Source organism: Mustela nivalis, assembly GCF_964662115.1.
Source record: "Mustela nivalis genome assembly, chromosome: 9".
Lineage (NCBI taxonomy): Eukaryota > Metazoa > Chordata > Mammalia > Carnivora > Mustelidae > Mustela > Mustela nivalis.
Window position 1 is genome coordinate 44,547,088 of NC_139028.1, and position 16,612 is coordinate 44,563,699.

Below are 16,612 nucleotides of genomic sequence, written 5' to 3' on the forward strand. Positions count from 1 at the left end.
TACAGTGATGGACTTTTGTTTTGGGTCAACAGTCAGTGAGGGGCAAACCTGTGGAAGACAGAGACCCCAATGTCCTGGCAGGCTACACATCCCAGCACTAGATCTCCATCATTCAGCTCCCCTTCAGCCCCAAACTTTCTGCAGGGTTCATTACAGACCAGATTGTGCACCCACAGCTCCCTTCTCTATTCTCTTAAAAACCTGAAGTTTCCATAAAGTATTTACTGTTAAACAGCGGCCTGAAAGCAGCTATGGTGCCCACTATTCCCAGTAGTGTTATTTAAAAAAAAACAAAAACAAAAACAAAAACAAAAAAAACCCTCTGAGTTTGAAAATAAATCTTGCTACCAGGTGGTCAGTAATCTTGCCAACTCTGGATTTGGGGGTATAAAGGTCATGGGGAGAGGCGAATTAGGCAGAGATAAATATATATACATATTTGACATTAAAATAACCATACATGTGTGCTATGATGATGAACGTCCGTGACTAGCGAGCCTGGAAGGAGAGCGTTTCAGCAGCCAGCACACAGCTAGAGACAGCAAAACCACCCCTGAACATCTGTTTTCCCCATTTTGCCAAAGAGCAGTCTTTTTTTATCCTTTTTTATAATTTGACCTGTTCCGTTTTCTGGCAAAGGGCCCTAGGAAGGCAAGCACTGCTTTTTCTGTCCGTATTCCAACTTAAGATGGGAAAAGGGAGGAGGGACAAGAGCAGGAAGCGGGAGGAGACAGACAAAGAGAAACAGAGGCACAGATGAGGCCTGAAGCAGGGGAGGGAGACCAAGAGCAAAAGGCGGGGAAGAGAGGGAGAGGAGGAACAGAGACACAGAGCGAGAGAGCACACAAAAGATACCAAATCATTGCAAATGCCCACCCTGAGCAAAACTGACTGAAGAAAAATACAAAGAACCAGGGCAGATTCGAGAATGATCATCCAGTAGGAAGGTCACCCAGAAATCATAACCACAGTACTCCCGAACAGATCCAGCGGTTAATAACACTCTCTAAATTCCAGCAGGGCTCAAAATCGATGAAGCATTGTTGTTTACAGGTAGTCACATTGTGTTTAATAGTCATGTGTAACTGGACACAGACCTATATATTTCTAGTAAAAACATCTCTGGCAAGGAACATGCCCTTCCCATTTTCCTGTGTATGTGTGTGTGTGTTATCCCATTATTCCGTATCTGCTTCCTTGCTCTTTCTTCTCTTTAGCCAAGGTAAATAACCATTTATCCCCCAGAATTTATTGTTATTTCCCTTTCCTGCTCCCTTCTCTCTCCCAACCAGAACACCCTAGAAGAAAGCCTCACCCCCTGGCAATGCACAGCATCATTTTGCAAACAAACATCATGTTTGTTTGGCGATGAATTTTATACCTGAGCCTGAGCCCAACTGCCCTTAGATATGTTTTCAGATTCCTGAAGCAGGGGAATCTGCGGCTGCCAAAGCTTAGTTTCCTTTAGAAATAGCATGAGCACCATCACCACCGGGAAACCATCAGAGGTTTCCTGTCGCAGGGACTCGGCTGCAATACAGAGCAGGGAGAGCAGGAAGTGAGTGAAGGAAGAAGCCAGAAGGAGTTTTTCTGGATATTGCTTCAGATCCCATTATGGAAAATTCCTTTGGAGCATACTGATCATATTTGTTGGTCTAAAAACAAATAAATATACACACACATAGCTCTGAGCACTCACTGTTCATGTATTTATTCAGCAAATATATATAGAACCACCCTATACTACACTGCAAGGCCCTGCAATGGTTCCTTCTATGTAGTTTATCACATTCAACCCACAACCAAATCCCCCTGGGAGGAGGGCAACTTGCACAGTCTCCTCCCCAGGAAACCGAGATTGGCTCTGGAGCCAGAGATTATTAATTAATTTATTAATTAATTACTTTACTTGAGAGACAGCACAGAGGGAGAGGGAGAAGCAAGCTACCCGCTGAGCAGGGAGCTCAATGTGGGACTCAATCCTAGGCCTCTGGGATCATGACCGCAGCTGAAGGCAGACACTGAACTGACTGAGGCACCCAGGCACCCCAGAGATTACACTTTTAATCTAAGGTTGGCCTCTAACTAGCTGTGTGATTTGAGGAAGATAATTTAACCAGTGTGAGACTGTGTTTCCTCCTCCATGATGCAAAAATAATTCCTTCAGCTCCCTGGAGTTGTTCTGAGGATGAAATGAGCTGATATCCCCAACCAGATCCATCACAGAAGAGACTGAGTTGCCCAGATTTAGGCAATACACCAATGGTGAACTCTTCTGTGGCTGTTCCGTGGGAGCCAGGAGGCGGGCCCGCACCCTGCGGCAGGGTGAGGTTTCCTGCGAAGGGAACTGAATTTCCCGCTGTCAGTCACCCTGAGAGAAAGCTGAAGGGGGGTGAACACTCTGTGAGTGTTTGGGGTTGGGGTAGGAGGAAGGCAGGACAGACAGGCTTCCAAGGGTGGAGAGATCTGGGGCAGATCCCAGGCTGGGGTGACTGGCCCTAGCTGTCTGGACAGCCAGCGCAGGGCAGGGAGCCAACCCCATCCCAGACTCTCGGTGGCTCTGGGCTTGCGCAGTAATGAGAAGGCCCCGGCCCACTCTGAGGCTGGAAGAGCCCAGAGAAAAGTGGTATCTTCATCCCTGCGGCCCGCAGAGGGTAGGACACCGGGAAACCAGCCAGGTCGCAAGTGAAGGCCAAGCCTCCAGGCTCTGGAATGAGCAGGGGTGGCAGCAGCCTGGCCAGTGTCGTGTGGCCACCAGTTTCTGAAGAACAGAGGTCACGGAGCAGTTAACACATGTCCATGGGCCTCAGTGAGGTGTGTGGTGGATTTGAGCTCCCCCAGCAAAAGCCTAGAGCAGCCAGAACTGACAGGACGGAAATAAGCGCTCCTGAGAATTACGGGAAATAGCACTGAAGGGTGGCCTTAGAGAAAAACTTGATCTATTAATATGGGCAGGCCAGTCCTCAGAAGTCAATATATTTGAGGGCATCCGTGTGGGTGATATGATTCAAACTCCAAGCTGGGAAGCTATGTAGACAGTTTATACATGTAAAGTGCCAGCACAGAATAAGCGAATAAGCCTAGTATCTTCCTCCTCATTCATCCCCATATAACGAGAAGGAAGAAACTTTGGATGCAGGATACAGCTGACTTGGAACAAGATTTGTTCATAACTCTTGAGCCTTGCTGCAGCCCCCAACATAGGGTGGGGGAGGGCAGGTGGGAGACAATATTATTTCACTTAAATGCCCAATTAAACCTTTCAGAAGGTTTCGACCGTACTTGAAAGTATCAGAGCGCTCGCCTAGGGACATGAAAACAGAAAACAATTAATGATGGCCACTGCATTCAAGCAGTAATCCTACAATGCATTCATTCACTCTCATCCCAGGGTCTGCGGCCAATACTGTTACTATCCCCATCGTGTCAGCCGGGGCCCTGGCAGGAAAAGGACAGTGTGCCTAGGCTGTGCCCAAAGATGGTCTAATGAAGGCCAGGCGGACAACAGTGGGCCAAGCAGGGTTAAGGGGAAAGAAGCCCCCTAGGGACATCCATAGTGGGAAGCCATTGCCAGCCTAGGTCAGGAGAGGAGATTCCAGAATCCAGCAAGATCTAACGCCATGAGGGTGACTCTGGAGGAGCCGCGGCCGAGGAGGACACAGCCTCTCAGGAAGGGAATTAGTCTCTTGACATCTCTTTCTTTCCACCAAACACCCCCCTCCCCGCCACGCCCTCATATCCTTCCAGGGCCTCTCACTGGCCCAATCCAACTAGGAGCCAGATGGTACTTTCCAAAAGGTATGTTTTCCAGGGCATAGAGCAGAATGGCAAAGCATGGCGGGTAGGTCTGGCAGAACATCAGAGAGTAGCTGACCTATAGTCTTAGAGATAGGAAATGGAGATCCAGATCAAGTCATCTGCTCAAGGTCATGAAGCAAGTAAAAGGTAGAGCAAAATTTAAGCCCACACAGTATGACTCCAGGTCCATGTTCTTAACCACTAAGACTGGCTTTCTTTAAAAGCTTACTAATTATCCAACACCTCTTTTCTGCCTGCACCCTACCCAATCATTCTTCTGTTAACAGACTCCACCTTACTCCCACCCCATTTTCCCAGTCCTCTTGGAGCTAGGTGTGGCCACCTCTTTCAAGTTCAGGCCAAAGGAACATTAAGTGAAATGATATGCCCAGCTTTCAGGTTGTGCCTCTGTTTTCCTTTTGTCTTTCCTACGGACTGGAATGCAGATGTGATGGTAGGAGCTGAAGTAGCCACCCTAAACTGTGTGGAAGCAACACTTCAGGACTTCAGAGCACAACAAAGCCACCATAGCAGCCCTGGATTGCTTAGCTTAGGCTCTAAGTGAAAGAGAAACTAACTTGCTTCGTGTTTAAGTCACTGTCATTTTAGCCTTTGTTACAGCAGCGAAGCCAGTATTCTATATCATACAGAGACCAAGCACCTGCATGGCCGGGATGTGACTCCGTCATTGCTTTGAGCAACATGACTAGTAGAGACAGCTGGTGATCACCAATGTAAGCGTTCTTCCTAGCAGACTGCTAGACTACATTTCCCATCCTCCCCCGTCTAGGTGAGGCAATGGGACTAGTGAGACTCACTAGAAGTGAGTCTGTTACCTCCAGGTTGAGACAACTCAACACGAGACTATAACGCAAGTGAGAAAACCGCCTTGATCATGGCGAGCTGCAAACTCATCTCGTATCTAAGGACGGCAAGCGGGTAGGCTGGTAAACATTTAAGTTATTATTTTAAAGTTGTTACACTCACGTTATCATTTATTCTAATAAAGCCCATAGATTCTGCTTGAATGAGGAAAGTTAAGAGTTGCATAGGGAAACTCCTTCTCACAGTATACCTGCCCTCAGGGGAGTTAGCCCTGTGGCTCCCAAGAATGCTGTGGTCAAGAGCACTCCCTCAGGACTCTCCGGGAAGCTCACAGGGTCTGAGCACTGACAGCTGCAACTGAGCTTAGTGGGATGAGCCAGAGGGTCAGGCCCAGAGGGCAACTGATTAGGAGAAGTGAAGGGAACATGGGGGCTGTCTGCTTTTCGGTGGTGAGAAGGGACCTACCCCCCATTTTTGCTAATGTCCAAATTTTCTAAAATCAGCACATGTTACTTTTATACTGAAAAACAGTTTTAAAACTTTGACTTTTAAGAAAGGTAAAAAAATAAATGGGATAAGATTAAAGAAGAGAACTCCAGGGCACAGGTCAAAGGATTCTGTCCCTGAGTGCATGGCTATAACAAGCAGAGGGGCCAACCTTAGAGATAGGTACCCGATAAGGCAAAGCATCCCAGCGATGACCCTCTTTCATTCATTCAACAAGCATTCTCTTGAAGCCAGGCTCTATGTGGCCGCTAGATTTACGAAGAATGTGGTAGCCACCGTCTAGTGCAGTAGCTCACAACCTTGGCTATGCATAGGCATCACTCGAAATTTAATTTAATTTTTAAGTAAGTTCCATGCTCATTTATTTATTTATTTTTAAAGTAGGTTTAAGATTTGGACATTTAACTGCCTAAGCTACCCACGCACACCAGAAATGTGATTTTGAAAAAGCACACTGCTAAAACACTGATACTTGGGGCCACACTGTGGAAATTCTGATGTAACTGCTCCAGATGAAGGCTTGGTCTCAGGACTTTTAACGTGGAGGGTGGACAACCACCAGGAGGATGTGACACATGGGCTTAGTGTTGAAAGAGGGGTAGGAGAAAAGGAGAAGAGAGAAGAGAAACATGCAGGTGCAGGGAACAGAGCTGAATTTTGAGGACTGCCCCTGGCTCAAAAGTGATTAGAAAGTTAGAGAAGGTGGAGGATGATGCAGATCATAGAGGTCCTCCCATGCCTAACCAAGTACGTATCCTCTAGGTAGGGGAGTTGATTAAAGTTACTAGATAAGGGCAGACATGGGCACATCTGGATTCACCTCAAATCTCCAGGAGTTCCTTCTTACCCACGCAGATGGCCAGTACTTCTGCCCATGGGTGGGACTATAGAAAGGAAACAAAGAGGTGTGGACTTTGTCTCCTTGAAAAATGGCACCATCACAGAGAGAGGGCTTATTTCCAGATTGTCCATCATAGGCAGCCTTCAATACAACACTCATCTAGAGATAGACTCTTGTCTCCACTGCCTTTCCAAAATCCCCTTTTTCTGTAAGTCAATTTCATTACAAGATCTTGCTGAACACTGAGAATAAACCTGCTAAGAGGCCATGTAGTTCATTTGGAGACAGATGAAAATCTGGAAGTGAAACCAACCACCAATCACCACAAGAAAGTAGCGGGGTTGCCACCAAAGGTTTCAGACAGAAAATCATTCCACGTACTGCTTCAGGGGAAAATCACTAAATAATTCAGTTGACCTGATCAGATCCCTGAGCATCTGTTTCTGTAGACCAGGTAGTTGCAGAGAAATTTCTAGAAATAAAAATGGTGTTAATAGGTGGTTAATCGGTGGGACAAGTGGTAAGAGCCATTCCATCCTTCCTGCACGTAAGTACCTTTCAAATGAAAATAATAATAATAATAATAATAATATAACAGCACCAAGTACTTGCTGAAGATCTGTGCATACAACACATGGTGCTAGGGCTTTACAGGCACCATCTACAATATCCATGCGAGGCCCCATTCGGGTGAGATAACTGAGGCTCAGAGCAGTTTAATTGCCTACCCAAGGTCACAAGTAAGTGCAATGATAGAATTCAAACTAAGTTTTTGTTTTTCTGTTTTGGGGGGGGGCAGGCAGAGGGAGGGAGAGAATCCCAAGCAAGTTCCACACCCAACTCAGGACTCGATCTCACTACCCTAAGATCATGATCTGAACCAAAATCAAGAGCTGGATGCTTTAACCTACTGAGCCATGCAGGCGCCCCTCAAACTAAGTTTTTATCACTTCCCTCTACTCTTCAGGTCCCTAATATTCTGGCCAGGCATTGATTCTGTACTCCTCTGTGTTCCAGAAAGAATGACAAGCTCATCAACTCTGTAAGAGACATTTTTCTCACTGTGCTTCTAAGAAAAGCACCAAAAACCATAATGACTCTTTCCAAGGGAGAGATGCCAGCTTCCTCTTTGATCTGAGCAGCATGGAAACAATGCAGTCCCATCCAGTGAGCAACTCTGTCTGGGGGAGAATAGCCCTTTGGAGACACCATGCACGCGAACAATATGGAGAGAACATAAATAATAAATACCCAGAGGAGGCTATGGGCCTCCTTCGGCTCGGGGCTCCTCGCAGCATCTGGATGACCCCTTAGAGGTCACCTGGCAAAACACCAGCTTCTCAAAGATGAGAAAACAGGCTGATGACCATATCTATTAAGGACAACGAGGCAGTGAGAACGCTGGTGTCAGGCTCTCAGCCGTGTGTTTTCTATTCTCAGGCATCCCACAATCTCAAGGCCCAAGAGGGAACCCCACGGTTCCGGTAACACTCTCATCTTCTCATGAGAAACTGGGCATTTCCCCTATGCGAATGGAGGAGAAAGAAGGTTGCTTTCTTATTCTCTACCATGAATTTGAAGGGCTGTCCCTATTTGTCAGGGCCTTAGCACTGAGCACACAGCCCAATCTCTTGCTCCGGGAAGTAGCTATGGAAATGGAAGAAGGTCAAACACCTGGGCCTTTCTGGCACATAAATCATCCTGTGAATGCAAACTCAATTTAGGAATTATACAGGCGATCTCTCAGAGCAAGGAATGCTCAGCCTGCCTTTGCTTATGCTTATCTATGATTTAAGGGAGCCAAATAGCTTCTGTCACAGCGTGGGGTGCCGACGGTGGTGTCATTAATACACAATTATACACGCGTGGAGCAGATCACCAAGAATCTGTCCTCTTAATAAGTCACTTCACGCAAAGCTACTGTTCAGATGGCATTTTCATTTCTTAAAAGGATTCGCTATAGTGAGCCTTGGAAAGCTAGTTTTGTTTATGCATTTAATCTATGATTCCATTTACAGAGACAAGGATTGCCAACTTGTCAGAAACACATCTCCTGAACCAAACAAGGTACCATGTCCTGCTTCAGAATGCCAGCCTTGATCCAGACCTATTTTGGGTGCCTGGCTCAGGGAAATGAATGGAGGCATCCAGGAGGTAGAATTTTATTTAGGAGGAGAGGCTGACCAGAAACAAGACTGTGACTGTTACTGTGGATAAACATTTTTAAACAGCTGTCATTCCAGCGAGGAAGGCAAGATTTTCAAGCTGGTGATAAGAAAACAGCAAGGACAGATTTGACAGCCCAGATTGTGAGCAGCTAAACTAAACTGGAAAGTCGCAGGGAAGGGGGTAGGGTGGGGGGGGGGAGGACCAACCACTGAGCCACCAAAGTGAGACTGGATGGCAGGAATATTTAGAGAGATCCTGACAATGCAGATTTCCTTCCCTCTGCACAAGGAAGGTATGACTGTCTGTGACAGGAGTGTCGCAGTTCACCAATCACAAATCTACACTTATAGGGACAGGCACCAACCATAGAGGAAGAAATGCCCTATGCCCAGATAACCTACAGGCTGAATGAGGAACAGAAAACAGGGAGGAACGCAGTTCCCAGGTCGTGACTACACCGCCACCCTTTGGGGTCCCCGACTTGATTAAATTCAGGTTATGGACCACCTTCACCATGCCCTTCTCAGCAAGGTACTTGGTAAGACAGAGCCAGCCACCGGTGAGTCTTTCCAGGCAAGATGAGTCCAGCTGCTTCCAGAGGCCCCAGGCCAGGAAGTTTGCTGTGCCTTGCTCCTCGGAGCAGCACCATCGACCTGGACACACAGGGACATAGGGACACAGCCCCCCCCCCACACACACACACACATACACACACACGGGTGCGCGCGCGCGTGCCACATCTGGCACTTTCCCCGTCACCCCAAAGCACACGCACCGAAAAAAGGCCGGTCCCTGCTATGAAAGGATTGTGACCGCCCCCCGCAAATGTCTCCTGCCCCCTTCCCTCCTCCCCTGCGGCGGATAGTGTCTCGGCGCCCCCAAACTCGCGGTTTCTCGGTTTTTTCAGAGGGCAGAATTCCGAGAAGAAAAGGCAAAAGGGCTAGACTTACCTAACTCCTCCGGGCTGTAGGGCGCGGAAGAGGCTTCCACAAACTCACTGTCTGGAGGAAGAAAGAAAGCAGAAAACAAAAACAGAATCGCAGTCATTCAGGGCAAACGGATTAAGCATCTGTTACCGAGCAGGTCCCCTAGAAAAGCGCGGGTTTCTCTCTCCCACGGATGGGAGTCCGTGGACCCGGCGGCCAGGCGGGATTCGGAACACCCGATCCAAGGCGGGTAAGAAATTGCCCAAGCAACTTGCGGGGACAATTCGGGTCGGGGACCGAGCGTCTCCCAGGCGCGGGCAGGTGCGCGCCAACTTTCCGCGGGTATGACCCCGCGGGTCCCCGGGCCGGGCGCGCCGGGCCCCGGCGTCTTCATCCTGAGCCCTCAGCAGGAAAGGAGCATGGCTGGGTCCGCCAGGCCTCGCGTTGACGCCCCGGCGCCGAGAAGCCCCAAAGTTTCCCGGCTGGTCCGGGAGGCCCGCGGGCGCGCGGCAGTGGCGGCGGCGAGCTCCCCGCGCCCACCCGGCAGGGCGCCCCGCGCGCATCCCCGCCGCCGGTTGCTAGGCGACCGCGGCCGTCACGCTCGACAGCGGCGCGCGCGCTGCCTCCCGACTCCCCGTTGGAGGGTGTCCTCCCCCGCCCCCGCCCCCGCCCCCTCTGACCATTTATTAAAAACTGGAGCATAACCAGTTCTTAAATGATTCCTGCCTTCTTGTATGACGTCCGCTCTACTCCGCTGCTTGGAAGACCGTTTGTTCTGGGCGGGATTTTCTAAGCTAGAGTCCGTTTTGCCCCAGGGGAGAAAGAGCTTCGAGTGCTCCCACCCCCCTTCTTATTTTTGAACCTGAATTCTAACTGCAGTCTAAGCAATACTTCCTCCCCTTAAGAGACCACCCGGTTCAAACAGCGAAGGTAGTATGTCTCCATTTCAAAGGCAGGAAGACTGAGCCTCCGAAGTTAAATAACTTAGGGATAGGCCTGCATAGCACTGTGAGTGTGTGTGTGTGTGTGTGTGTGTGTGTGTGTGTGAGAGAGAGAGAGAGAGAGAGAGAGAGAGACTGAAGAGAGCAGAGCTCTTCTACTACATAGAGGGTTGAGTGGTTTCAAAGCAGGACATATAGACAGAAGTTATGATCTGAGAGTCCAAGAGGCAGGTCCTGAAGTCATTCATATTTGATTGTGGGAACTTCCCTCTTTGGAGCGGTGACCTGAATAACTTGGGCAGATGCATTTTGCATTTTCCCCCAGGACTGACTCACTGCTCTGCCTGGGACAGCTCTGGGCTTTAGGGATGTGCTCCACAGAGCAAGACCGCCCTGATGTCGGGAGGAGTTAAGAGGAAGGAAGGAGGAAACTTGGGAAATGGCTGTCCCTTCTCTGTCCTTGTCCTTGGAGACTAACAGTGGGAGTCAACAGTCTGGGCAACCTCTGGGGAGACGTCTAGTCTAGTCTCAGAGAGACCAGATCACCAGCTGCGGCAGCCTGAGGGCCCCTGGATCTGTGCCAGTGTGTTCCAATTCTGTAAACACTCAGCCCTCTTCGGGTTTTCCACTGTCAGCTTTTGGTTTACAAATTACCTGGGAGGGTGGAAAGAAGCCACTGTGGCTAGCCATTGCTCAAGGAAGAATGCTGGCGAAGCAGGGGCTTCATCCCTGAGCCGCCTAGCCTCTCTCTCTGTCCTCTTCTTTTTTTCTCACTCCTGACAGTTGGAGCTCCCAAATCCAAGAGGTGAATGTGCTGGGTGAAAGTTCGCAGGCATCACTCCATCCTCCCTCACCTCCAAGGATCCTCCCATTCGCCCTTAGGAATTCATGGTTCATCAGAAGCACAATTCCCCATATCCTCAGCCTCTTCACGGTTCCATTCAGTTTCTTACTCTGATCCAAACCTGACTCTCCCTGAATATAACAGACCATGTTAGCTACCACCTCTATTTATTGTAGCCATCTTCAGACCCTTGGATTATTACACCTCATTCCTTGAAGGGACGGGTGCTTAGATCACTGTCACTTTCCCCAATTCTATTCCTGTGGATTTCTTATTTTGCATATACATAGTGGATTCTTCTCATACTCTGGTCTCTCACCTCTTCAACATTATCTCCTTTCCTTGCCATCCTCCAACTGTCTCAGCTCCCTGCTATCACAGTGACACCATCCTTCATCTTAATGTCAAGCACTCTACTCTCCACCCACCACCTCCTACCTTTCCAGTCTACTCTGTTATCTTAATCCAGTGTCTCACCTATGATTTCCTTATCCCATGACCTTTTCTCTGTCCCTTACTCTTCTCATGGCCTCTCTTCCTCCCTTATATACCTTAGTATCTGGGTTCATTATTGCCTTTTCTCTATTATGTACACCTTCAGTCATCTTCCCCCCACCCCATCTCTCCATACTATTTACCTGGAAAAAACGCAACCCCGATAAAATCTGATTCTCCACTTTTTATCTGTCAGCACCCAGCTAAACATGATTGGAGAAACACAGCATCATGCCTTATGTCCAGTTCATGATCGCTGACCTCAAGTAGACCTGTATACAGCCCAGCCATCCTTCTCCATTTGCTTATACTACTTCTCCTCCTCTCCTGTAACTATGGGTGAACTATCTCTACTCCATCTAAGGCCACACCCCCCATTGTGGATCAGACCCTGTCCTCTCTTATGTGGCTTTTCCCCCTTCCTACCTAAATTACTGTTCTCCTCTGTCCTAGAGCATTCCCATCAGTATACAGACATTCCACTATGTTCACTCTTTCTTGACACCACCTCTCTCCCCAGCTTAGGCTCCCAATTCTCAGCTGCCCTCTACAACAAAATTCATCAAAAGAATTGTCAAGGCTCATTGTGTCTACTTCTTTCTTTTGCTCTTAAAGGCAAACACGTTTCTAGTTCACCAGTCTTCTAAAATAGCTCTTGCCATGGTCAAGACTGCCTTTGCCACTTCCAATGGCCAGTTCTTGGTCCCAATAGTAGCTTTCAATTCACTGATCGCACGTGTGGATGGGCTCGAGTAACTTGAAGTTTAGTGTCCTCTGTGTCCCCATCTTATTGAGAAGCCATTACTCTTTGTGTGCTAAGAGAGATGATCTATGGAGGATCTTGGTTCTGATGTCAGCTCCGCTACTAGTTAGTAATTTAATTTCTACAAGCTGTAGTTCCTCTGATAATGGAAATCATATCACGCCCGACTCATAAGGTTGTGTGATTAGAGTGCATAATAAGCTGATGCACTTGGAGCCCCCAGAAGAGATACTGTCACGTTTTGAAAATCAGGTAATATATTAGTTATCATTGGATGGCAAGCTCCTTTACAGCTGAGAAAAGTGGGCTCCTTACTTTCTTTCAACAACTTTGAGTTGTCAGAGGATGCTTCAAATTAAGGGCAAGGTCACATTGCCCTGACTTCAGCTGTATTCCCAGAGTTGGCTTGTAGGTTGGTTAGATGGCAGTGGGAGAAGGTTTTCCCCAGGGGAAGAGCAAAATAAATGTGCTACTTCGCAGAAAGGTTCTAAAGCCTGTCAAACTCTTCTACCTCACAATGGCATGTCCTTCAATTTGCTCCTACAGATCGATGCCTAATAAACCAAGAGATTTCCTTACAATACTTCAGTTATTTGAATTTCCTAATCACTCAAAGGTTAATGAGAAAATATGTTTCTTGTTTTGATCTTCACCTTTGAAAAATATTAAATATATGATTTCAATTTCCTATCTTAGAAATCAAGCAGAGCAGGCAATGCTATTCCCTGTTATTCAGACATTTATGGGGGATTGACCATGCTTCCAGGACGGTGCTAAGTACTGCGGAGGCAAAGGGGATGGGAACAGGCTCCTGCCCTCCCTTTGCTTCCCATCTAATACAGGATTCACAGGATCTTATAGAACCTCAGGCCGTGTCCAAAGTGCTTACGTATGCTTGACTTCTACAGGCCCCTTATAAAGAAATGGTTATGCTGGACGGTCTCTGATCTATAAAGGACAGTGCACAAGCTTATAGGTTGGAAGCTCAGCTCTGTCGATTTCAGAAGGCACTCTCAGGGATGTTACTAGATCTCTGAGAACCTTGGTGTTCTGACTTATTTCACTGGACAGTCAGAAGCAAACCGGTAAAGTCTGAGACAGAGCCCACACTCTGTGTGCTTGCTAAATGTGCCTTCCTGTCCAACATAGAGGGCCTGACCATGCCGAGTCCTCTCTTCAGACTGTTCTAGAAGGAGAGCGATCCTCATACAGCATGGTACCTGCAGACAGGATCCACAAGTTCCTCCTCCTGTTTCTAGGGCAGCACTTATTAGAGAGAGGGACATGTGGGGAGAAAGTGGCAAGAAGGAAATATTTCTGGGGCTCAGGTTTTCCATAGAAACAGATTACAGAAGGGGTTAAGATCTAATGTCCGCTTTTATTATTGTTTGCTACATCATGAGTTGAATAGGTTTTGGAAGCTAGCCTGGGAACCCAACCCCTAGCTTTAATATTCATATGAAGATAGATACATATATATGTCAATTAATTGTTATTATTTAGACAAATAATATATGTTCTAGGTAAAGGAAAAATTACTTAATACAGATAAGTATAAACTAAAAAATGAATTCCACTTTCCCATCCTATTCTGGTCTCCATTCCCAGACTGACACACCATCCACAACCTCTGTGTGTCCTGGGAGAGAATTTTTTAGGCGTATCCAAATGTATAAATCAATTGTTTAACCAAGTGACATATCATACTACAGATTCAAAATTCAAGGCAATAAATTTCTAAGTGAAGTTTTGGTCCAACTCCAATCATAAGCTGGGGTGTGACTATTTTCTGTTTAGGAGGGCAAGAGAGTGCACACAAAAACAAAACAAAACAAAAAACAAAAACACAGAGAAAAAAGGTCCTATCCATCAGCAGAAAACAGTAAAGTTGTGAACAAAATGTAGACATTGGGAGGATGATGGTTCGGTTATCTGGAAAGCTCCATCTGAGCCTTCATTCCTTGGTGAATGAAGTATGGTCATATAGCAACATTGGCTCTAACTCTAGAATCTAAGGAATTCTTTGGTCCATCTTTCAAGCCAAGACACCCTGCAGATGCTTTTGGGGTGGCTAGAATAGGGCTGTGAGTACTGTGCCCATCACTAACACCCTGCTGAGTTGACAGGGATTGCACCTGGCCAGGCTATGGCCACTGCAGTCTGAGAGTGCCATTATCCTCTAGCCAACTCTGCCCACATGTTGCAGGACCTGCCTTGACCATAGGCCCTGCTTGGAGGAAAGGACACTGACTGGGCCTGTTGTTGTCTCCAGCCAGTCTTCTCTGACTCTTGGGTCCCCAGGAGCTACACCACTGCTGGGTCACTGAAGAAGAGGAATAGATAAGAGTCTCATACAGGTACAGCTTCTTCCTCCAAGAAATGGGCAAGGGGCTAAATGCCACATGGGGAGACTTTTTTGCAGCTAAAGTCTGTTATCCATTCCCTTTGCAAGAAAGAGCTGTGCAAATTCCATAATAACAAGTCTGAATGATAGCTAGAGGCTGCTGGGATCCGTCCACAGCCTTCCCAACCCCAGCCCCTGAAGGACACCAATTTCAAGCATGAAAGACAGAAAGAAGTGGGCTGAGCCCTCCTTCTGCTTTCCTCTCCTCCCTGACATCGCCCTTTGCCCATCTTCTCAGCAGGTAGCCTTCTGTCTCCTGGAGGCCGTCTGCTAGTTAAGGGCAGAGCAGCGAAGCCGTGTCCACCGCACCTCCTCTTTCCCCCAGGGGAGCAGGAGCAGGACTGATTTAGGAGGGAAGAATGGGCATTAGCTGCCTGCTCAGGCACAGCTCCCCTCTGTTATCCAGTCTCCTATCTGTGTCCTCTTAGCACAGGCCAACCAAGGACAAATGTATCCCCATCCATAAGGTTTCCTCAGAAAGAAATTTGCACTAAAATGGTCATGGTAATAGCTCCAGGGCTGAATCCACCCGCAGGACAATCTCCCCTCCTCCTAGGGTTTAATGCGTGTATGTGTGTGTAACTATATATATATATATATATATATATATATATATATATATATATCGTGTGTGTGTATATGTATGTATATAAATATATATGTATTTTAAGCACAACCCAACTTCTTTATAATTCCTAATGAGATGGAGAATGAAAACATAGTTGCTTTATTTCTCTTAAATGAAAAACAAAACCTCAGGTAACTGTGTTAAGTGTTTTATAGCTTCCAGAAGAAACGGGTTCCATGGGAAGAGCAGTTAAACTATCTTGCCCCTGAGAAAGAGTCCTTATCCTTAGCAGAAACAATACAAGCCAAGAGATGATAGGATACTATGTCTGCCAGGATGTCAAGGACTCATTTGGGTAAAGACATCAAATAATTTCTCCGAACAATCCGGAGGCCAATGCAGTAGGCGCTATGGATAAGCACAAGGGGCTTCATGAGATCCATGAACAAACTGTCCATCCAGTCCTCCTGGATTCCTATCACTAAGTATGAAACAAAGATGAAGATTTAAAAGACTCCTCACTCAACATCGTATCAAGGGAAATAAACTCTGGCTGAGCCAAGAAACTACTGGAAGGTATATATGGACATGAATCAGAATAAAGAACCATTCCAAAAATACACACAGAAAAAGGTCCCCGCAGAGGAAAATCATACACTTCCAACTCTCACTCAGTCGGATCTATTGAATGAAATCAGACAAAATACCCTGTGTTAAGATTAAGGGGTGGGGGGACATTTGCTGCAATTGAAGTCTGTGAACAAACCATTAAAAAAGAAATCCAGAGACGCAGAGACCTGCCCCTTCTCGAGTTTTCCACCTGAGTTTCCTGGACCAGAGCCTGAGATGAACTCTCCTTTCAGAGACTGCAAATAATCCACCTGGCCTGTGCGGGGCCTCTCTTCCTCCACCTTGAGATGGTTTTTCCAAAAAGCTATGGCCCCACTAGTGAACATAGCCTAGGTGCTGGAAGGAGCCGCAGAAGCCAGGGCCCTGACATTGCCACTAGTCTTTGGGGCATCTCCCTGATGAGTCTCCAAATCTGCCAGACCGTGAGCGCCTCGGGGCCATGTAAACTGAAATGATGTTTATGGAATTTGTTCAAACAAATGCCAACAGAGAGGACTGTGGGTAACAGATTCCATTGTGTTAGTCTTTTTACCACACCATATGCAAGAGGAATAGGAGAAAAAGAATCAAGCCTCACGGAAAGTTGGAGATGCCAGATGGTGTTGTCCTTTGAAACCAACATACAGGGTGGCTCCGTCGGTTAGGCGACCGACCGACTTCTGGTTTCTGCTCAGGTGATGATCTCAGGGTTATGAGATCTAGCCCCACATTGAGCTCCACAGGGCGTCTGCTCGCAGATTCTTTCCCTCTGCCTCACCCCCCACTGTCTTTCTCTCTCTCTCTCAAAAATCATTAAAGAAAGAAAAGAAACAAACAATCAAGGAAGTAAAATGGACACAGCATAGCCTGGCAACAGGAAGACCTGAGTTCAAAAGTGAGCTGGGCCGGCGTTTGCTGTATG

At 47.2% G+C, this 16,612-nt stretch overlaps 1 protein-coding gene across 1 annotated transcript in view; it reads right to left on the reverse strand.

The window, feature by feature from the left end:
- Positions 1 to 1,774: 1,774 nt before the first annotated feature.
- The window catches only part of LOC309841182 (uncharacterized protein), a 45,973-nt gene continuing 31,135 nt past the window's right edge, over positions 1,775 to 16,612 (reverse strand). The window contains exons 5-6 of the mRNA XM_082684083.1: positions 9,091 to 9,141; positions 1,775 to 2,761 (exon numbers count right to left, since the gene is read on the reverse strand). Coding sequence (XP_082540209.1) covers positions 2,499 to 2,761; positions 9,091 to 9,141 — 314 coding nt within the window. The 3' untranslated portion in view covers positions 1,775 to 2,498. The remainder of the gene's footprint in view (positions 2,762 to 9,090; positions 9,142 to 16,612) is intronic.